Source organism: Schistocerca americana, chromosome X, assembly GCF_021461395.2.
Source record: "Schistocerca americana isolate TAMUIC-IGC-003095 chromosome X, iqSchAmer2.1, whole genome shotgun sequence".
Taxonomy (NCBI): Eukaryota; Metazoa; Arthropoda; class Insecta; order Orthoptera; family Acrididae; genus Schistocerca; species Schistocerca americana.
In genome coordinates, this window is record NC_060130.1 from 710,683,746 (window position 1) to 710,707,764 (window position 24,019).

The 24,019-nt window shown below is 43.0% G+C and overlaps 1 protein-coding gene and 1 non-coding gene across 3 annotated transcripts in view; both read left to right on the plus strand.

The window, feature by feature from the left end:
- The window catches only part of LOC124555548 (MAM and LDL-receptor class A domain-containing protein 1-like), a 399,742-nt gene that overhangs the window by 284,030 nt on the left and 91,693 nt on the right, over positions 1–24,019 (plus strand). For both annotated transcript variants that reach the window (XM_047129504.1, XM_047129503.1), the window contains exon 13: positions 23,447–23,627. In XM_047129504.1, the coding sequence (XP_046985460.1) occupies positions 23,447–23,627 (181 nt within the window). The remainder of the gene's footprint in view (positions 1–23,446; positions 23,628–24,019) is intronic.
- On the plus strand, positions 13,627–13,701 carry Trnat-ugu. The gene has a single exon. It is a non-coding gene; the product is annotated as a tRNA-Thr (tRNA).

A 24,019-nucleotide genomic window follows, 5' to 3' on the forward strand; every position in this document is an offset into this window, starting at 1 on the left:
CGCAACAATGTTCTCCTTGCCGAGAATGTAGACTATTGTGAAGTGGAATTCTTGCAGAAACAATGCCCAACGTTTTAACCTGTCACGATTTAATTTTGAAGACATCAGAAATTGTAATGCACTATGATCACTGTATACTTTTATGTGCTTACCAGAAAGAAAGAAACGGAATTTGTTAAATGCCCAAACGATAGCTAAAGCTTCTAATTCAGTAACGGAATAATTTTTTTCAGATTTTGTTAGCACTTGGCTAGCAAAAGCAATGGTTTTCTGAACAGTAGTGTCATTTTCTGTGGCTTCTTGAAATAATGGGCACCAAGACCGACTTTAGAAGAATCCGTGCTAAGGCAGAAATCTTGTGACAGATCTGGATGAGCTAGTATTGGCGCGTTAAGTAGCGATTCTTTCAAAGAATTGAATTCCAACTGCACTTGTTCGTCCCAGTTCCAATAGTATTTTTTCCAGTGAGAGAACAAAGTTTTGGTGTAACTACAATTTGCATATTCAGAAAACGACGGTAAAAATTTACGAGACCTAGAAAACTGCGGACTTGATTTTTTGTGGATGGAACTGGAATGGCTCTGATTGCTTCTAACTTTTCAGGATCCGGCTGAATGCCTTCAGAAGAAATAATATGTCCCAAAAACTTCACCTTTGTCCTACCGAATTCAGACTTTTCCAAGTTAACTGTAATTCCAGATTCTGCAAAAATATGTAACACGCTGTTGAGGATGCGATTGTGTTGTTCCCATGAGGCTTCTGCTATCAGAATATCGTTCACATATAAGGTGATGTGACGTTTTAAGATCTCAGGTAATATGGAATTTAGCCCGCGAATGAATGCTGCCGAAGAAATGTTCAAACCAAAAAGAAGTTTCCGAAACTGATAACAAACGCGGAAACAAAGGAAAGCTGTGTATTTTCTGCATTCTGGATGAAGTTCGATCTGATAAAAGCTGGATCTGAGATCAATAGAAGACAACACTTTTACACCATTAAAATTTTGAAGAAGTTCTTCTAACGTTTGCGGCCTGTCTGTTTCAGGAATGATGATAGTATTGATTTGTCTCGAATCTAAGACAAGCCTGATCGATCCATTTTTCTTCTCAACAACGTGTAATGGATTGTTGTATGAGCTTACTGCAGGCTCAATAATGCCCTCGTCAAGCATATATTGTATTTCTGTTCTAACACGGTCCCTATAATGTGCTGGAATTACGTATGGTCTAACACAAAATTTAGTATGCTCACGAACACGAAATTGGTATTGAAATCCCTTGATTGTTCCTGTTTTGTGAGTAAAAATGTGGAATGTGCTTGTAAAATCTCAAAAAGGTCTTGCCTATCACTGTCATTACAATTCTGAATTGTTTGAATTTTATTCTGAATTAACTCATTAGTATCAAATGCGCCGTCGGTATCATCCCTGTCAGTGCTTGCAGAGTGATTGTTAGTGTCAAGTTCCGTCGAAAATTCCGAACTGTTATCTAACAGGAGGTAAAGCCGATGAATTTCTTCGTCATGGTTTGAGAGCCAATCTTCAAATTTCAAAGCTATTGACCTACCTTCTTTCTCTAAACTTATTTCAGCATTGTGAAAGTTTAAGATTACTTTGTATTCATTCAAAAAGTCTACTCCCAATATAATTTCCGTCGACAATAATGGAACAATAAGAAAGTTCATAGAGAAGCTGTGGCTTTGACAAAAGAATTCAAAGTTAGTTTGTTGGCGTACATCTACACTTTTTCCAAAGATTGCACCTTGTAATTTAATATTACGTAACGGAGGTGTGGGACAATCGTTCGATTTGTTGCATTTGCTAAAAGCTGTTTCACTAATTACTGAAATGGGACTGCCAGAGTCAAGTACTGCCGTAAATTTTACGTCATTTACTGTAATGTGAATCACAGGATATGCAATGTTGTTATGTATTACGTCGTGCTCCTGGAGTAAGATGTCCCTAATGTCTTCCATTTTTACGTAATTACTAGCTACGGCAGCTGCGTCGTCAGTTTCATAAGTACGTTTTGTGGCTGCCAGCGGTATGAGTCATTGCCTACTGCGTCTTTGTTGGCGCGCGTCGTTATTGGGATTTGGAGACCTAATTTCTACAAATTCACCTTGTCGAGAGGGCCCTGCTCTGTTTGAATCCCGCCAGTTCTGATGCAATTCAGCTCTGTCGTTACAATCATATCGTCTGTCGTCATGTCGGTAGATTCAGTTTCTTTCTTGTCGGTCACGTGGTGGAGAATTTCTCCCTGAATCGTAACTGCGCGCTGGACCGTTGCGTCTAAAGTTATACTGTCTCCCTTGATAATAATTATTTTGGTTCCCAAATTGTCTGTTTCTCTTATTGTCTCTGTGATAGTCACTACCGCGAGAGATGATCTTTCCCTGTAATTATTACTACTCTGCCAACGGTTGTCATACGGGTGGTGTCTGTTTTGGTCACGATTTGTGTTGTGAGAATAGCCTTCTCGTGTCCAGTTATTATTTCTTTCATCGCGGAACTGCGACGGATGTGACTTGTAATTGTTGTGTTCCTGTTTTCGCGTTCCGCGATTGTCAGTGTCAATTTCTAATTCTTGTAAGTGTCCCTGAAAAGCTTCAATGTCGTCTTTGCAACGTCCTGCCAAAATAATATGTCGTAAATGTTCAGGTAATTTGATTAAGCAAATGCGGATGAGTTCTGAGGGGCTGTATGGGTTTGACAGGTACTGATTCTTGTGCAACATGTCTTCAAAATACTTCACAAGACTGGAAAACTCAGATTGTTCGAAATGTTTCATCATTATTTTTGTGGCGGCGTTCGTAGCGACAAACAATTCGCTGTAGAAACGGCTTACGAAGTCACCGCCACACTTTTAATAGCGGGCCGACCGGTCCGCTGGAACAGTGAACAGAATGATGAAAACCCAAACACTCTGATTAAATAAAAGTCGGTACTTATCTTTATTAACGAAGATACAGAATCACAGTAGTGAACTCCGTGTCTGCAGAAATCTGTCTAGTTCGAGTCGGAGCGGCTAGGTCAACGTCGGCTGACGACAAACAACAACTCTGCTGCGATGAACACACAACTGACTAGCAAGTACACAATTCGGTGGCGAGTATACAACTGAGCGGCGGATGCAGAACTGTCCTAGCGCTCGCGACTCCAGCGCTTAAGAAGCCAGAAGCCAGCGGTGGCGCGCGCAGACTTGCGGCCATCTCCTGTCTCGCTGGCGCTGCTTATGCGGACGGCGTCCGGACTTTGATGCTGCCAACCTTTTGGCAGCGGGCTCGGGTGGCATTACTGGCTAGGATATAACACTTATGATGCTATGTTTTATTCAGTCTTGTGTAGCTTGAGACCAATATGCTGAGAGGAAGGCATGGTAAAATTCTCCTTCACTGTGACAATCGTGAATGACCGATCGCATTCTTACAGCTGGTTCATTCTCTAAATAGCCACACATAAATTCTAATCTGTGCTCTAATGACCAGTTGGGAGGAAAACAATGAGAGAATTGATGGAGCCACGCTTGTGGATGAATGTCGTTGCCAGAATTCTTAAATGTTTTAAATTTACGTGTAGTAATGAACAGCTTATAGTCAAAATCATCATGTCGGCGAGTCGCATATCGGTCATTGTTACGTCGTTTCGGCGGTTCCATTTCAAAATTCGGTGCACCTTGCAATTTCTTTCATAATTTCCGAAATGCGCTGTGTTATTATTTTGTGGCTGTTCCGTATTTCTACGTCCCTCTTCCCGTATTGGGGCGCAAGTGTCCTCTGAAATACGTAATTCTTGCATTACCTGTGTCAGCTGATCTTGTACTTCCCGGATTTCTCTTTGGTGTTGCGTATTAATTTGATTCTGATTTTGTTTGAATTTCCTAATTTGTTCGCACTCTTCTGTATCATTAAAGACTACCGTTTTTGTGTCATTCAGATTATCATCTACCTTCGTAGATAAATTATTTAGCTGATCCGAAAGTTCAACTACTTTCTCTGATAATGAACTAATTTCCTCCATGTGTCTTTCTGAACCAATTTTCAGAGTATCTACTGTGTCCTTTAAGTTTTCCTGAGTTTTTGCAAGTTGCGTAATCGAATCGGTAGATACAACTGAGTCAATATTAGCTTGCAAGGTCTCATGATTTTCATGAACAATAGTTTGCAGTTCTTTTATGGCTGCTTCGTGATTCTGTAATGCATTTTCATGCCGCGAAAAAATAGGTTGAAAATGCTCACAAATTTGTGTTTTTACATCGTTACAGACTTTTTGACATTTCGATTCAATGTTACGTAACTTAGTAGTTAAATCTTCACGTGTTTGTTCAAGCGTGGTGTCTAACTTCCGAAGATTTTGTTCCATCGTGTCTAACTTTTGAAGCTTTTGCTGTGTTTGTCTCTGATTTTGTTCCACTGTGTCTAACTTTCGAAGATTTTGTTCCATTGTGTCTAACTTTTGAAGCTTTTGCTGAGTTTGTCCCATTTATTGTATTAATTGTAATAACAATGCACTGGTGTCTGAAACATGTTCCTCAGTGCTTTTCGGCAGTGAATTTGCACCGGCAACATTCACATTTTTAAAAGCAGAAAATGTGTCTTGACTTATTTGAGAAAACGGTGAGGACCCAAAACCTGTATCTACAGTATTTGCGAGATTGTGTCCTGTCATTTCGGATTCCTGAGGCGACCTATTGCCGACCGATCGATCGATAATGCTTCCCTGTTCACTAATTGTTTCACTGTCTACGCCATTATTTGCCGCCCGCTCCATTTCCCTATGCACAATTACCAAATCACTAGTTCGAACATTAGTTAATTCATTACACGGCGGCGCTAACACACTGCTTTCCTCTTCACTGTCATTCCTCAGTTTACTTTGGAGCCTAGTATTACGTTTTTCACACACCATTATTGTCACAATATTTCACACGACAACACAGAAAAGCACAATTTGAAGAGCAAAATAAGAAAACACATTAACATAGCACTGAAAATAATATCTAGTTAATTACAAGCGCAGCTGCGAAATACTTGGTGCAAATCTACATGCATGCCACAACTGTTTTACTGTACAACAATGAAAGACTCCAACTACAAAGGAGATTCTCTCTACAATTACGCGCAAGCAATAAACAAAACCTACACTAATTACACAAACTACAAGAAAAAATCAGAAGATTCCAGTGAGGTATCCTCGGCTAAGGGTCGACATATGAAACGTCCCCTTTGAACAATTATACATGACTGTCCTTAAACTGACACACAATATTTTTAGCGCAACGCAATCTGACTTTCAATAATCCCTACAAAAGAATGGCCCTGACTAACATTAACCTATACCTTTCACAAATCACTTACCTCACAAAAATCTTCGTTACTCGAACTACTGCAATACAGCGAGCGCCACTACTGCCAGCTAAATAAAAGATTCAAACTACGGAAGGCACTAACTACTGATAGGCATAGTTAGCAAATGAAAGATTTTAATAGAGAACAAACAATGTATTTACCTTAATAGTGTTGAAAAATCATAATATACATAGCAGTTCATGACATCCAGTCTTACAAATTTCAAAACTCCGCCATTTCTCTCCCCACATCCACCACTGCTGGCGGCTCACCTCCAACTGCGCAACGCTACGCGCTGTTCACATCCAGCTGCCCAACACTACAATGGCAGACAACAATGCACTCTAGCCACAGACTGCACACAGCACAGCCAGTGATTTTCATACAGAGCGCTACGTAACGTTGCCAATAAGAAAACATAAACAGTCTACTTACATTACGAAGAAATTAATGGCTGAGCCATAAAAAAGAAATTTCCTAGAGAAAAGGGCCGAGTGACCAGATAATATTTTGCATTTGTTAACACAAATATGGTATTGTGAAGTGCGCATTTGTTAACACAAATATGGTATTGTGAAGTGCCAACTCCTCTCAAGCGGTGTGTCCCACATTGCTGACATTTCTTGCCCACAACTGAAACACCTTTCAATCGCAATATAAGGAAAACGACCAACAAAACTGCATTAACCGTTGCTACTACGTGATATCGCACTCTGCTGATTTCATAAGCGAAGCTATCCAGAGGAACTCATCCGTCACACACTTATTCTCCTGCTCTTGCACCCTCAAACGTTTACCTATCCCGCTCCTTATCGGACAACCGCTAAGAAGATTTCTTTCCGGACAAAAATGCGCTTGAAACCTGGTTTAACGACATATTTAGCTCCGAATGAAAAGATTGCCACAGGCATGGAATCGATAAACTATTAGGCTGTTTCAAATAATGTCGGAGATTATATTGCCGATGATTAATTTCTCTCATGCATTTACTGTTGTGTTCAATCACCTAATATGATGTGAGATTATATTGCTGATGATTAACTTCTCTCATATATTTACTGTTGTGTTCAATCACTTAATGGAAAAATACTGTTAAAATCTGCATTTTACTAATATTTATAAATGAATTACAACTTACTACAATAATCATTTGCCGAAAGGTTATTTCAATAAAATATAACGTATCTGTAACATGAGTGTGCCTAAACCAGGACGAATTAGTAAGATAATAAACAATGGGACATCCAGGATGGAATAACGACAATATTATGAAAAGCATAGATTCCTGCTCACCATATAGAGGAGATAACGAGTCGCAGAAGACACATTAGCAAGACTGCTACACATTTCAGCTTTCGGCCAAAAGACCTTCTTCTGAAGTAGAAAACACACAAATATTCACGCAAGCAAAACTCACACACACATGACCACTCTCGCGGGCCACTGAGTCCGGCCACAGGGGCCAGAGACAGTGGTCATGTGTGTGTGAGTTGTGGATGGATAGGGTGGCTTGGGTGCACGACAGCAAGGTCTTTATAGCGCCTGGACGAAAGTAGTAAGAGACGAGTGACAGAAAAATACACTAAACAGGAGGAGAAAACAGCAGGGGAAATGAAAAGTAACAAAATTGGGGCAAATCATGTGTGCCGCCCCTACTGAAGCACGAAGAAAGAAGGTATAGAGTCAAGATTAAAACTTAGACTAAAATGGGAGAAAGTTGTAGAAGGAATTAAACAACATAGCAAGTGGTCATGGCTGACCAATCGCAGGAAGAAACAGGATGAGCCAGCCATCTACAACACACTACAACGTCGATCCTAACAGCTGAAATCACAGTCCATCCTCGCCACAAAACCTAAAAACTTTGACCACAGTCGCCTCATCAGCTAAAAAAGAGGTCAGATCCCCATCGAGATTCACTTCCTCCCTCACATCCCGAAAGGGAATGCACTCGGTTAAAACATGGCCTATAGTGATCTGCACGCCACAGGAATCACAGAATGGGTGTCCTCTCGGCGGAGTAAGAAGCCATGTGTAAAGAGACAGGGCCCGATTTAGGGGCTTGTAAGTGTCACTTGTACCCACCTGAACGACCTCCAGAAGGAATGTCGTGGCTGGATACTTGACTTCACCAACCATAGCTTACTGTTCGTCACTGCCAGTCATTCCTCCTCCCACAAGTGCATGGACCTCTGACATTCTACAAATGGCAGCCTGCAGGGGAACAGCGCAATGCGTCACATCATGTGTGCTGCGGGCGTCCTCGGCAGCCTTATCGGCTTGTTTATTTCCCTGAATCCCCACATGCCCTGGCACCCAGCAGAATGACACGTGCTTCCCTTGCCACTGGAGGAGGTACAGTTGGTCATGAATCAGCTGTACCAATTCCTCTGCTGGGTACAGGTTCCACAACGATTGTGGTGCATTAAGGGAATCAGTGCAGATGAGAAACCATGTGCCATGAATGTGTCGTATCTGTTCCACAGGCTTCAGGATCTCATAGAGCTCGGCTGAAAAAACGGTTCATCACTGTAAAACCATCTGGGGTGCATTCTTTCTCAAAATTCGTCAAGTCTAAAATAAGTCTGGGCCGCTGGAGAACTCAATGTAGAAATCTGCTCCAATCCTGATGTAAAACGTTAAAACCAGCCACACCCATCTCTAAAATGTAATCCTTCAAGTGAATCCTGTAGGGCCTCATCGCTTGTTGCCGATAACAAAAAAGCATTCCTCTGGACACCGAGTAACAGTATGGTATGCAGGTGTGTATGATGCGGACACTGTTTTATATCCCTGATGAACAATAAGCAGCCATCACCTGAAGTGAAGTGGTGGCTCAGCAAACTTAGCGCAGAATCTTGATATGGGACTCGTCCACAATGCCTTGGTGGCCAGCCGAATCCATTCATGGTGCACCATATCCAACATGTTTAAATAAGAGGATCTTGCAGACTCATAGACCGTGACCCATAATCAAGCTGAGATCGCACAAAGGTTCTGTAAAACTGGAGCAGACAAGTCCTATTCGCCCCCCATGAATTGTGACTAAGATTTGAAAACATTCAGTGCTTTGACGAACCATTTTTTCAGATCCTTAAGGTTTGGTAACCTTATAAGTTTCGAGTCAAATGTGAGGCCCACAAAAAATTAAGAAAATCATCCCTCACTTACAACACAGGACAATTTAAAACAGAATGGAAATAGTTAAAAAAAACCTACGCACACTTCTGAGATGAAAACTTAAAACCTCTCTTCTCCGTGCATTCACCCAACCATTGGAGAGTTAGTCACAACTGACGTGTGGTAGCTGTAAAGTTTGAAGAGGAACAACAGGCAGAGAAGTGATCCACAGACAAGAAACACTAGACAGGACATTTAACTCCTGACGTAATACTGTTAATAGGTGTTAAGACACTGTCTTGGGGGACACCCTTCTGTTCAAAGTGATCAGGGAGGACGTCACTGACTCGTTGTCGAGAATAGCCCAGCAAGAGGAAGGACTGAATGAAAATGGGAGGACATTGACGAAACCGCCATTCATGGAGCTGCCCGAGGATAAGATGCTTCAAAGTAATACTGTAGGCCTTCTCGAAGAAAAAAATATGGCCACAAGGTGATGCTGGTCCAGGAAACCCTGTTGTACAGCCGCCTCTAGAAAGGCCATGTCATCAAAGATGGAGCGATACCTCCTGAACCCATGCAGAAAGCGAATAAGAAGCTGCCTGATTTCTAATATCCAGACAACGTTGTCGTTAATCATTTGCTCCAAGATGTTTCCCATAGAGCTAGTGAAGGCAATACCATGATAACTACTTGGGCATGTGTGATCTTTTCCAGGCTTTGAAACAGGTATTAAAATTGTCTCACGCCATGAGTTAGGAAAGTTACCTGTTACTCAAATGACACTAAAGAGGATGAGGAGAATTTCGTTGCTTCGTCAAGTGAGGTGCCATAGCATATTACAAAGAATCCTGGGGTGACCAGGAGACATGCCACAAGCCGCAGACAACACAGAAACCAGCTCCCATATGGAAAAGGTGTAGTTGTACTCTTCACTAATGGTGCACTGGAAGTCCCAACTGCCCCTCTTAGCAGCAAATCCAGCTGTGAAGCTGAATCCTGACCGGCAGTAGCAATAAAAGTGGCAAAATAGCCTCTGCTGATCGCCAATCGCAGTGGTTTTCTGTTGGACGGCACTCCTTGTGGCAGGTGACTGCAGATCAGAAAGTTATCACTGCCGTCCAAGTCACTGACCACTTCCCATTGAACTGTGTTGGAAAGGGCTGGAGAGCAAAGCAAGAAATTCATAGCATAGAATGACCATGTTGGAGTGCAGAAGTGAGTACTTGGCCCCATCTGAGAAAATATGCAAATGAATACATGAGAACCTCTCAACTGCTCTACCCCTGGTGCAGGTAGTTGCAGAGATCCAAAGCACTCTGTGGACATTAAAATCACCGCAGAGGATGAAGGGGTGAGAGAGCTGAGTAAGAAGGCAATGAAGGGCCACTTCATCGAATGCGCCGTGTATGGGCAGGTAGAGGAAACATACAGTCAATTGATGATGTACATGTACAGACACTGTGACTGCTTGTAGGCTGGCCATGAGGGACAGAGGCACAGAGTGAAAGGTGGTGTTGAGGAAAATAGCCGCTCCCACCCTTGGCTCTCTCTCCACTAAGGTAGTCCTATCTGTGGAGAACATAACTACGTAATGAAGGGTGTCAGAAGATTTGAAATGAGTCTCCTGAATACATATACAAAGTGGACGACTCTATGTAAATAGATGTAATTCCTCCACATGCATCCTGAACCTTGCAAGTTCCACAGAAGTATGGAGCTATCTTAAAACTGAGGTTTGCCACTGTCTTTCCCCCTGTCGTTCTGACATGGCAGGGAGGCTGCAGCAGAAGGGTAAATGGCCACTTGAGGTACTCGCTTGTTCTCTCACACGAACGTCGACATCCATACCATCAATGGTATGGTCATCGTTAGATATATCAGACTGGACTAAGGTCGCATGGTCCGATGGCTTTGGACTGGATCGCGTTGGCCTGTTTGTCTTCGTCCCCAGCTTGGATTGGGGACAGTAGCAAGGCTGATGTAACAGAAACACCGTGTTGGATGGACCTCTTCCGATGGCTGTCATGCTGGCTTGCTATCTTGACTGACATTATGTTCAGCAACTATAAATGTTTCAGCTATAGGATCGCTGGGCTGTAGGACCAGCGCTGCAGGATGGCAGCTGCATTTACATGTGCAGGTATATGTGCCCTGCTCAACCATCATAGTCTGAGTGCTAACGATGATATTCTGGACACCCTGTTTCAACGCCAAGGCAAAAGACTTCACAAAATGCGGTGGCTGAGTGGGGTTGAATTCTTTCTTTGCATCAAAGTATGAGACCCATTGGGTGACTTCTTATCTCCTGGATATCATTTTCTTGGCTAAGACAGGACAGTCCCAGCTCCAAACCAGATGGGTCTGGGAACAATTAACACAAAAAGGGTGTGGCAGTGCATTGAAAACCGAATTCGTGGGCTGCAGTGCCACATCTTCCACATGTAGCCCGACCATCACAACCAATAGTGGTGTGACCAAAGCGTTGACACTCGAGGGAGCGCATTGGATTTGGGAAATAAAGTCTAACCCTAAGGTGGAGAATGCGTCCTGCAATATACTCAGACAACTTCAGAAAATTGTATGTCAGGATAAAGGACGGTGACTTCTGAAGCTCATCATAAACCTTTTTCGTAACTTTCAGGACTTCAGTCACCTGTGCACTTTCCCATTCCTGCTGCAGTTTGTTTGTATCCATGTCCATAGCGTCCTGGCGTTTTACAACTCCTTTAACACTGTTTAACCCAGTGCGCAGCTCACACGTGATGGGATATTCTCATAGTAACTTGGCATCAACAGCTTGTTTACTTGGGGATCCTTCATAGTTTCGAGCAGGAGAGTACTGTTGTGCAACCTCTTGATAGATTTGAGTTGCCATGCAAGTATCTCCAGAGCTCTATGGTTATAGAAGGGTGACAACTTTTCAAAAGAACCCACCACACATTTCATCACAACAAAGACATCATTTATCACAAGATGTGGTCCTTTAATACTATCCCTGACATTCAGAGATGACTCAGGTGAACTAGCCCCACAAAGCCTCTTAGGAGTTGGGTGTTAAAATTGCAAATGAACCACCTGAACCGCTGGGAGTAGAAACGTTAGATCTGGGCTTCATGTAGTTTCCACGAACAGCCAGGAAAGGAAGTCCGCCCACGCAGAGCCCCACTTGTCTGGGTAAGACGTACACAACTGAGATGCAGCAGATTCCGCAGAGGTTGCCCACTAGCAAGCGTTCCTTCTCACAGCCTTGCATCTCATCAGTGCACAGCACACCTTGAGATTGAGGGGTTGTGAAGACGTTTTTACCATCCTCGTGATCTGGATGGTTAAGCCAAGATCCACAGTGCCTATGGCACACAACGCTGCAACGCCACGCCACACAGTAGTCGCTGAAGCATGCCCAGAGGTTAGTTAGGTGACAGAGGACTGACTGCGCTTTCCAGTCCACAGTCCAGGAACTCCAGGGTCGCCCAGCTCGTACTCAGAAAACGAATGCTGAGCCCATGAGGGCGTGTGAGTTGCCCTTGTGTAAATGTCTGTGTGTTTTCTATTTCAGAAGAAGGCCGTTTGGCCGAAAACTTAAATGTGTAGCAGTATTGTTGTTTTTCCTGTCTGCAACTCAACGACTCCTTAGAAAGATGTTATGCACTTTGGACTGTGAACGGTTTGTGTTTATGTACTGACCTGTGTCATACTCAAGTGGCATGGAAATTTGGCAGCTAGAGTAGATGAATAAAGAACACCAGTTAATAAATTATTCAGTGCACAAAGTTTCATAACTAAAATTGTGTGTCCACAAAAAATTATGCCGGCAGAAGCAGAAAAAGGCATAATCAATTGTGCAGTGCGCTGTGGGGCACCTGAAGTAGCAGGAGCATTGGTGATGGAAACGTTTTCTTAAGATTTTCCTACTGACTTTAGATCTGGCTGCTTGTAGTTCTGTCACAGAACAGGTAACAAACAGCCCTTCATTAAGACTGGAATCGAGAGCTAAAGCAGACTTCGCTTTACAATGTGACTTTATTACCTCAGAGCTGGCAAAGACCTGTGGTATTCGTCTCTCCCTTATTACCCCAGTGGTTGCTAGGACAGATAAATGGCAATCTAAAAGACGATGATGCAGTTTGTGCTTGGAACCATCTCGCTAGACTCAAAACCTTAAGTTGATAAGACACTGTCACAATTTAAGTGAAAATAACTCAGATTATTCAATGGAAACGACAAGAAAATATCATATGAATTTGGGAGGATATGTCTGTGCCATCCAGGAACTAACTTGGTGGTCACAGAGTTGCCACACATATTAGCATTGTTGCCAAGTTCCAGTTATACTACCAGCAGGAAGTGCTCATTTCACCAGCCGATGCGTTCCTTGAGAGGATTCAGAAGTGACTCTCTGCTTCTTTCTGAAACATGCGGCTGCCGAGGGCTAGAACACCAAAATTATATCTCAATAAGTTCTATTTCCATTTCTGTAACTGGGTTAGGGACTAGAGCATACGATATGGAGACGGTATCTGTTCTTTCGGACAGATACAATGGGCGACCATGCAGCTCTCTAGAATGAAATGATAAATAAATCAATACCTTAAGCTGTCGACAGGCGTTGATGTACATCAACAGGAACAGTTGAAAATGTGTGCGCCGACCGGGATTCGAACCTGAGATCTCCTGCTTACGGTGCAGACACTATCCATCTGAGCCACCAACGATACACAGCATAGTGCGACGGCAGGGATTTATCCGTTGCACGCTCGCCGTGAGACCCACATTCCCAATTTAATGTCGACACACTACATTCGTAGTACCCCTGCCCACTACACTCATTACTCGCTTCAGACAATCTTACCGAGTCCCATAAGAGTTCGGGCAATGCGTGTGCATCCGCACAGAAGAAGAAGGTCAATGGCCGGACATCTCCGAAAGAACAGATACCATCTCCATATAGTTAAGGCTAACCGGCCATTGACCTTCTTCTTCTGTGCAGAAGCACACGCATTGCCCGAACTCTTACGGAACTCGGTAAGATTGTCTGCCGCGAGTAATGAGCGTAGTGGGCAGGGCCACTACGAATGTAGTGTGTGGACATTAAGTTGGAAATGTGGGTCTCACGGGAGCGTGCAATTGATAAATCCCTGCAGTCGCACTATCCTCTGTGCCCTCGGTGGCTCAGATGGATAGAGCGTCTGCCATGTAAGCAGGTGATCCCGGGTTCGAGTCCCAGTCGGGGCACACATATTCAACTGTCCCTGTTAATGTATATGAACGCCTGTCGACAGCTTAAGGTATTGATTTAATTATCATTTCATTCTAGAGCATACGAGATCTGTTCAAAAGATTCCTGAACATTCGTAATTTCGCGCCAATGGTGTGTTCGAGTAAAATGCTGTTGGCAACCCTGCACACGTCTGTGTGTAATGTGTAGGAGTTTCATTGTTGTATGTGTGTTAGTTATTGTTCAGGGCTGTATTGCGTAGAACATTGTGTCATGTAGTTTGCGAATTTGGAGAAGGAAGAGTTAGAGGAGCAACACGTCTGCTTTATTTTAAATTTTGCGTGAAACAAGAAAACCTTTAGAGAGACACACCAAATGATTCAGGAAACCACCGGTGATGAGTGCTTAAGCCGTAACCAGTGTTACGAATGGTTCACACGGTTTAAAAAATCGCCGGACGGAAGTTAGAAATGACCCTCGTTCAGGATGCCCTTCGACGTCTACCGACGACGCTCATGTCAGGAACATCAACGAAATTGTGCGTGCCAGTCGAAGACTGAGAGCCGAGAGATTGCAAAAGAATGTAAAATTTCAGTTGCATGATGTCATGAAATCCTGACAGCATCTTGGAATGCACTGTGTTGCCGCCAAGTTCGTCCCACGGCTCATGAATCAAGACCAGAAAGACCTTTACCTCGCAGTCTGTGAAGAGCTGTGGGATCGCGCAAATGACAACGAGATGTTAATTAAGAAGATCATAACTGGTGATGAGACACGGATCTACGGTTATGATGTTGAGACCAAGACTCAGTCTTGATAACGGGTTGGAAAGTTTCTTCAAGACCAAAGAAAGGTCGTCAGATTAGGTCAAATGTCTAAGCCATGCTGACAGTTTTCTTTGACTTTGTAGGATTAGTTCATCATGAATTCGTGCCACAAGGACAAACCGTTAGTCAATGGTACTATCGGGACGTTTTGCGACGCCATCGAGAAAATGTGAGAAGGAAACGGCCTGAAATGCGGCGAGACAATTCATGGCTCTTTCATCACGATAACGCAACCACACGTTCATCCCTATTGGTGCGTGACTATTGCACAAAAAACGAAATCACTGTGCTGCCTCAGCCTCCATACTCTCCAGACGTGGCCCCTGCAGACTGATTTTTTTTTTTTTTTTAATTATTATATCCAAAGTTGAAAGCCCCCTTGAAAGGACGAAAACTTTCAACGATAGACGAGATAAAAGAAAACTTGCAGACGGCGCTTCGCGCGATCCAGCGAGACGTGTAACAAAACTGCTTCCGGAAGTGGAAACGGCGTTGTGAGTGGAGTATCAATTGTGGAGGAGAGTAAAGGAGGACATGTACAAGAAGTAAAAGGTAAGCGAAGAAAAATTTTTTGGACAAAGTTCCGGATGACCTCAGATGTTGAGTCCCATAGTGCTCAGAGCCATTACATAGTCTCCTTGGGTTTGTTACCGGATCCTAAAGTCAACATTATTCGATATTTCCGCGGTCCACACGTCCGCCATGTACAGGAGAACGCCGCCGCCGCTGCTGCTGCTGTTGAGTCCCGCTGAAAACTGATGCCAAGGCTGCAAATCGTCGTCGTCCTATATAGCCCACCATATCGTACACGGCACACGCGCCCATCACAATTGGTGTTCTCCAAGACTGGGCTGGTGGCACCGCCCTTAGCAAAAGACTGGCAGCAACGATATATCGTACTCAAAGATTATTTTCAGACACTCAGGCTGGCCGCATCGAAGAACGTAGGGTTTTGATGCGCGATCCCGCTATAAATCTGAGGAGACTATCAAGAATTTTTACGCCGGGAAAGCCTACAATGTCACATCAAGTACCGCTATGGGGAGGAGATGGTGAAACTTGAACAGAAGTTGGATAAATCCGGAGGAAAAAGGAAAGCTGTTGAGTACACTCGCCTTCCTGCTGAGATGCCATGGCGAATGTATTATCACTAAATTTGACAGATTTTATAATTTTTTTAATAGCAAGAGATCTAATAGGATTAAAGAGCACTGACAAGGGAACGCATTCACTTTACCCGTAGACAGCTGGATATTGTTTCCAAATATTTATTCTACATTACATCTGAAATTATCATCGCAGTTCTCGGGAAATGCGTGGAAGTAAACTGATTGTTCTACATTGACACTGTCGGATTGGGCACATAGATGAGTCGTTATCAGACAGTCCAAATCTGAACAGCTTCTTTCTCGTCCTACAGCATCAGGAGAGCAAACTTCGAAACACTGTGGTTAATCTTTCTATTAACGTGTTGGAGAAGGGTTTAGATTTTGCTCCCATTCGAAATAGACTTCCTGTTACAGAATTTTTCTGCTCGGTAGAACAAGCACTTTCTGAGGACCAGGCAGAAGAATTAAGGCAAGAAGTGTCCCACACATTGCGTCGTGCTCGGCTACCGCGGGATAACATCTGTTCCGCAGAGAGAGCAGCTATTCGCACCCTCAGGAATGATGATGAAGCAGTAGTTTTATCAACTTACAAGGGGAATACCACGGTTCTATTTACACGGAATGATTACATCCTTAAAATTAATTCATTACTCAACGACCCGGTTTACAAAAAGTTGTCTTGTCATACTTCAGAAAGGATTAAGCGCAAAACTCCCCCATTTATGAAAAAGTGCGCGTCGTCGGAAGACTTACGCAAGAAACTTAACCCTAGTGCTGCGTTCCGTCTAGCTTGTATGGTCTGCCAAAGTTACGGAAGGAAAGAGTTCCTCTACCCCCTGTTGTTAGTAATTTGTGTGCGCCAACTTATAACCTGGCGAAATACTTCACATCAGTTCTCAGCCCAAATGTTGGCAAGAGTGAATACCATATCTCCTTTACGGTAGGTTTTATTCGACGGTTGAAATCATTGAGGCTGGGTCCTTCGGATTTACTGGGAGACTCAAACGTTCATAACGGGTGGCAGGGACAAAGAATCCAGCGAAATTTTTTAAAGTGCTTTATCTGGAAACTACCTTGAGCAGGTAAACTGAGAACCGACTCGTGGCGATAACATATTAGACCTCCTGGTGACAAACAACCCCGAACTATTTGAAACTTTTAACGCAGAACAGGGAATCAGCGATCATAAAACGGTTACTGCATCGATGATTTCAGCCGTAAATAGAAATATCATAAAAAGGTAGGAAGATTTTTCTGTTTAGCAAAAGTGACAAAAAGCAGATTTCAGAGTACTTGATGGCTCAACACAAAAGTTTTGTCTCAAGTACAGATAGTGTTGAGGATCAGTGGACAAAGTTCAAAACCATCGTACAATATGCATTAGATGAGTATGTGCCAAGCAAGATCGTAAGAGATGGAAAAGAGCCACCGTGGTACAACAACCGAGTTAGAAAACTGCTGCGGAAGCAAAGGGAACTTTACAGCAAACATAAACATAGCCAAAGCCTTGCAGACAAACAAAAATCACGCGAAGCGAAATGTAGTATGAGGAGGGCTATGCGAGAGGCGTTCAATGAATTCGAAAGTAAAGTTCTATGTACTGACTTGGCAGAAAATCCTAAGAAATTTTGGTCTTATGTCAAAGCGGTAGGTGGATCAAAACAAAATGTCCAGACACTCTGTCACCAAAATGGTACTGAAACAGAGGATGACAGACTAAAGGCCGAAATACTAAATGTCTTTTTCCAAAGCTGTTTCACAGAGGAAGACTGCACTGTAGTACCTTCTCCAGATTGTCGCACAGATGACAAAATGGTAGATATCGAAATAGACGACAGAGGGATAGAGAAACAATTAAAATCGCTCAAAAGAGGAAAGGCCGCTGGACCTGATGGGATACCAGTTCGATTTTACACAGAGTACGGGAAGGAACTTGCCCCCCTTCTTGCAGCGGTGTACCGTAGGTCTCTAGAAGAGGGTAGCGTTCCAAAGGATTGGAAAAGGGCACAGGTCATCCCCGTTTTCAAGAAGGGACGTCGAACAGATGTGCAGAACTATAGACCCATATCTCTAACGTCGATCAATTGTAGAATTTTGGAACACGTATTATGTTCGAGTATAATGACTTTTCTGGAGACTAGAAATCTACTCTGTAGGAATCAGCATGGGTTTCGAAAAAGACGATCGTGTGAAACCCAGCTCGCGCTGTTAGTCCACGAGACTCAGAGGGCCATAGACACGGGTTCACAGGTAGATGCCGTGTTTCTTGACTTCCGCAAGGCGTTCGATACAGTTCCCCACAGTCGTTTAATGAACAAAGTAAGAGCATATGGACTATCAGACCAATTGTGTGATTGGATTGAAGAGTTCCTAGATAACAGAACGCAGCATGTCATTCTCTTCCGAAGTAAGAGTGATTTCAGGTGTGCCGCAGGGGAGTGTCGTAGGACCGTTGCTATTCACAATATACATAAATGACCTTGTGGATGACATCGGAAGTTCACTCAGGCTTTTTGCGGATGATGCTGTGGTATATCGAGAGATTGTAACAATGGAAAATTGTACTGAAATGCAGGAGGATCTGCAGCGAATTGACGCATGGTGCAGGGAATGGCAATTGAATCTCAATGTAGACAAGTGTAATGTGCTGCGAATACATAGAAAGAAAGATCCCTTATCATTTAGCTACAACATAGCAGGTCAGCAACTGGAAGCAGTTAATTCCATAAATTATCTGGGAGTACACATTAGGAGTGATTTAAAATGGAATGATCATATAAAGTTGATCGTCGGTAGAGCAGATGCCAGACTGAGATTCATTGGAAGAATTCTAAGGAAATGCAGTCCGAAACAAAGGAAGTAGGTTGCAGTACACTTGTTCGCCCACTGCTTGAATACTGCTCAGCAGTGTGGAGATAGGGTTGAGAGAAGAGATAGAGAAGATCCAAAGGAGAGCAGCGCGCTTCTTTACAGGATCATTTAGCAATCGCGAAAGCGTTACGGAGATGATAGATAAACTCCAGTGAAAGACTCTGCAGGAGAGACGCTCAGTAGCTCGGTACGGGCTTTTGTTAAAGTTTCGAGAATATACCTTCACCGAGCAGTCAAGCAGTATATTGCTCCCTCCTACGTATATCTCGCGAAGAGACGATGAGGATAAAATCAGAGATATTAGAGCCCACACAGAGGCATACCTTCTTTCCACGAACAATACGAGACTGGAATAGAAGGGAGAACCGATAGAGGTACTCAAGGTACCCTCCGCCACACACCGTCAGGTGGCCTGCGGAGTATGGATGTAGATGTAGATGAGTTTTGATGTGGTATATCTATTTACACGAGTCCCTCTGATACAGTTAGTGAGTTTGATTCGTGACAGACTGGATGAAGAGTTAGTGCTGAAATGCACGTGTTTTTCATTTAATAGCAACATTTTTGAACAGGATCATGGAGTGGCTATGAGCAGTCCTTTACACATCATAGTCACCAATTTATGTATGGGAGACTTCGTGGATAAGGCACCGAGGACTTCAGCTTTGCAACCAACGTACTTCTGCCTGAACGAGGGACACGGACAAATCTGACGAGACTGTGATAGTTCCCAAAACTTTCTGTTTTTCGAACAGTGTTTATAAAGAGACAGTTGAAATTGGGTTGGCAGACAATTTGATTAAGAGGCAACGGTTTTTCTCTTAGCAGGACGTGGAACTCTATACAATCCCGCATCAAAACACAACGTTCATCGTTGCGGCCAGCCTGAGTGTTTGAAAATAGCTTCTGAGTGCGATATATCGCTGCCATCGGTGTCCTACTAACGGCGGCGCCACCAGCACAGTCTTGGAGGGTAGCAATTGTGACGGGCGACGCTTGCACGACTTGCAGCCTTGGCATCAGTCTTCAACGGGACGCAGCAGCAGCGTTCTCCTGAAGATGGCAGACAGGTGCATCGCCGAAATATCGAATCATGTTTATTTTAGGATCCTGCAGCAAACCCGAGGAGGTTATCAAGAATTATTACGCTGGGGCAACCTACGAAGTCACAAAATCTTTAATACTTTATTTGCTCTAAAATCATCCTAGGATCTCTAATTACGTAATGTGGAAATTTCCTCCACTGCAGAATTGACCACTAGATGTCACTATAGGCGATCCAATCAGCAAAAACGGAGGCAGGGATTACTGCGCTGTCAGCAGAGAAGGAGAAAAGCAGAATGGGTCGGCCAGGACAGCTCAGCGGCTTCTAACGGGGCCTGGGCATTGGTGATATTTCAACCTTTCTAGGGCTGCCAAAAAGTCTACTGTTAGTGATGTGGTTGTAATGCGGAAACGCAAGAAAGATCCACAGATAAACCAAGACCAGGCGAACCTCATGTACTGACGTATAGGGATGGTCGACCAATGCAATGGGTGACTGAAAAAAAATCACATAAAATCAGAGGGAGGAACATTCTTGAGTTCCGAAGTGCTACCACCAGTCCATGTAGTACTATAATTGTGCGCAGGGAGTTAAAAATAATGGAGTACAGTGGTCCTCCTCGTAAATCACACATATCTGTTGTCAGTGCTAGGTGACGCTTGAGTTGGCGTGAAAGTAGAATGACTAGAAACGAGTGATTTGAATTGCTGAATCACGCTATACCCTGTACCAATCCGATGGAAGAGCTTTGGTTTGGTGAGTGCTTGGAGAATGTTACCTGCCATAACGTGTAGTGTCAACAGTGAGTACAGAGGAGGAGTTGTTATCGTAAGTGGCTGTTTTTCGTGGTTGGGGTGTGCCCCCTTATTACACTTAAGAAAACGCTAAATACGGAAGGATGTGAACACATTTTGCATAATTGTGTACTGCGTGAAGTAGATGACAGTTCAGAGACTATGATTGTATGGGCATGACAGCTCACCCCGTCACAAAACATTATCTATTTGACAATGGTTTTTAGACAATAACGTTCCTGAAATAGACTGCTGTGGCAGGAGACGCGACGTGAACCCAATGGAACACCTCTGGGATAAGTTAGAACGTTGACTTGGGACCAGAACCCAGCCACGAGTATCACTATCTTCTTTGCTTTCGGCTCTCGAGGGACAATAGACTGCCATTCCTCCATAGACAATTAAAAGCTCACTGAAATGTCTACAGCAGTGTTCAAGCCGTCACAAAGGCGACAGGTGGACACAAACCATTTTAACATCCGCTCGTAATAACGTGGATACTTTTGATCACTGTAAGTGTCGTTTGATCCTGCGAAGAGTCGCGTCACTCAATGTCTAAATGACATTTCGCTCGTTGATGACTGCAAGTATTTTAACAAAATTGAGATACAATGACCCTTGTAGGCTTCCACATAATGGCGACATGCTACCTAAAGGAAAGTGGCCGCTCATCATCCGTTGCTTACAATTACGATGCACATGGTGCTGGTTCCATAGTTTACTGCTACCAGCTTAATGCCTCTATATTGGAGAGCAAGCAAGGTGCACGAAGGAACTGGCCATTCCTAATAATAAACAATTTAGTCGTAAACTAGCTAGTATAGAATAAAGATTTTGTCAGGTTACGATTGTAAAGACCTCGCTGTATCCTCATCATTCTGCTCGTACATTTAAGTCCACACAAAACTTTCAAGCTCTTATCTTAGTATCTTACATGTTTAACAGAAATACATTTCGTGAAATTCGATATTTAACAACGTCATTAGCTTCTGAAGGTTCAGTGATCACCATAGACTCCCACAGACGTCACTTCGGTTAATTAGAAAAAGGTGAATTTACAAGACTCTCAGGTGTCACATTGATTTTAGACTATGTGAATAGCCAAAACTAAAGCCATCCACAATAAAAGCTATGCATTAGAAATTGTATTTTAGTTGATGTCCTTTTAATAGGAATGAAAAAGAACGTAAGATATTTTCCTTGGGGACATCACGCTACTGGTATTTTATAGGTAAGTCCGACTGAACTTCCGTGGTTCGAGACTCATCTTGCTTGTCTGATGAGCTTTCAGGAGTGTAGCTGGGTGATTAACAGGTGATCCGGTGCGTTTCCGAAATTTCTTCAGTATTTCGATCCACCAGAACTCATATTTTTGCTTGGAAATGGGTGTTGCACTCCTTCGATCAGAAAATTCACAATTTAGATGTCTCTATTTAGTTTCCAGTTGTTAAATATAGAGCTCACACCAGAAATGACAGCTAACATTTCTTGGAACTCTTAAAAATATGCACCAGACTCAACTATGTGTACTACCTGCAACATGTGATCAAAAGTATATGGACACTTGTGAGTGGACAATAAAAAGTGGTGTGTCCATTCTTCGCTTTTATGACTCCTTGAACTCTGCTGGGGACACTTCCAATGAGGTGCTTGATTTGTCTGTAGATGAATGGCAGCCCATTCTTCCTCAAGAGCCGAAACCAGGGAATTTAATCGTGTTGGACGCTGAGGTCTGGAGCGAAGTCGAATTTCTAACTTATCCATGAGGTGTTCCAAAGGATTCAGGTCCAATTTCGTGACAGATCAGTCCATTTCAGGCTTGTTATTGCCCAGAAACAACTGCCTAACAGATGATGCTTTATGGCAGAATATACTGTCATGCTAATACGAACAATCATCGTCTACGAACTGTTCTTCCACTCTGCGCCGTACACAGTACATCCCTCCGCATTTAGTGTTTTCTTCAGCATAGTAACGGGACCACGCCCTAACCACGGAAAACGCCCTCATACCGTAACGCCAACTCCGTATTTCACTGAAGGCACTGCACGTGATGTCAGGTAATGTTGTCGGCAAACCCAAACCGGTGCATCGGATTGTCACAGGATGATTCATAAGTCCAAACCACTCTTTCCAGTCGCTCTTCACACCACCTCAAGCGTGGCTTAGCAGTGACAACAAAAATATCTGGCTTATGAGGAGCTGCGCTTCAGTTGTACCATACTTGTTTTAACTCTCTACACAGGATCATTGTGCTAGTTGGACTGCTGGTAGTACACTGGAACTTTCGTGTGATTCCGTACGCTGATTTCATGCAATTTTCGTCGATACCTGTCCTTCAGCACATGAGGTCTGTGTGATCTTGGTTTAGCTGCGTTTGTTCCTTCGCGTTTCAACTTCACAGTCATATCACTACCAGTCGACTGGGACAGCTTTAGAAGGACTGTAATGTCCATGGTTAGCTTGTTGCTCAGGTGACATCCAGTGACTAGTCCACACTGAAAGTCACTGAGGTCTCATGACCGACCCATGTTCTGTTACTGTTTCTCTACGGCCAACAGAATACTCCTCGTCTCCTTTTATACAGGCTGGTTTGCCTCTTCTGTCATTTAGTTATCAATTCCTCTTTATACCGGTTTTTCTGGATGCTACTGATCAGATACTGTATATGTTATATTTAGATATTGAAAGGAATTATTTGCTGCAGTCAGGCGCATTTATGTCACATTGTAATGTGAGAGTCAGGAGCATGCATTTTCTATCTCATTGTGAAGTAAGAGACATTCTGCTAATTGCTCTTTAATTGAAGCCATAGTGGATTCTTTTGATTGTTGCTTCGTATTTCCTCCAGCTCTCAATCCAACGAACTCAGTAACTTGCTATTATCTCTGCAATGTCACTCCAGATTTCCACTGAAGGTGCAGTACTTACTGTCATATATTGCTGTAGATGTAAAATATTTTAGCTTTCACAGTTAGCAACTTTCTTGTTTCTCTGACTACATTAGTTTTCAGTTTTGGGTTATGTGTTTACATTTAATGAACATCATTCCACCATTAAGCACTAAGACAATGTTTAAGACAACTTCATCAACTACTGTTCTTTCGTTTTTACAGGTATGTTTTGAACGAGCCTTTTATAGATAACACTGGTCCAAGCTTGGGAGCATTAACTGTTTATACGAGAAGCATGGACAAGTCTGGCACTACTACACTTCCAATATGGCGTCTATATAACCACCAAGGGCCAGAATGGCATTATGCACAAGCTCGTATTCTGCAACCTAACAACTACAATGTATGTAGCCCTATTTTATCTTAAAATTTTACTTCTGAAAAACGATATAATAAAAATAAAGTAATAGTCACTAAAATACCCGTAGATACAAGGAGTGTGTAATATTCGTACAACATTGTTAATTGTACCAGGCGGCCGAACAACCTTGGCCAATAACGCCACACGATCGTTTCATTTCAGCTGAAACATTTGAGTTCAAGTTCGAAAAGAGTAAACGAATCTTTGGACTAGGTGCTAATAAACTGCTTATTTATTTTTCGGTCAAGACTGTTTTTGATTTTCGTCGTCCCAGCACCATTTGCAAGACCTATTTCACGAACGCATGGGAAATGTCACAAATCAAAGGGTAGTATGACTATATTACATACAAATAGTTTTTGTGAAATAATTTT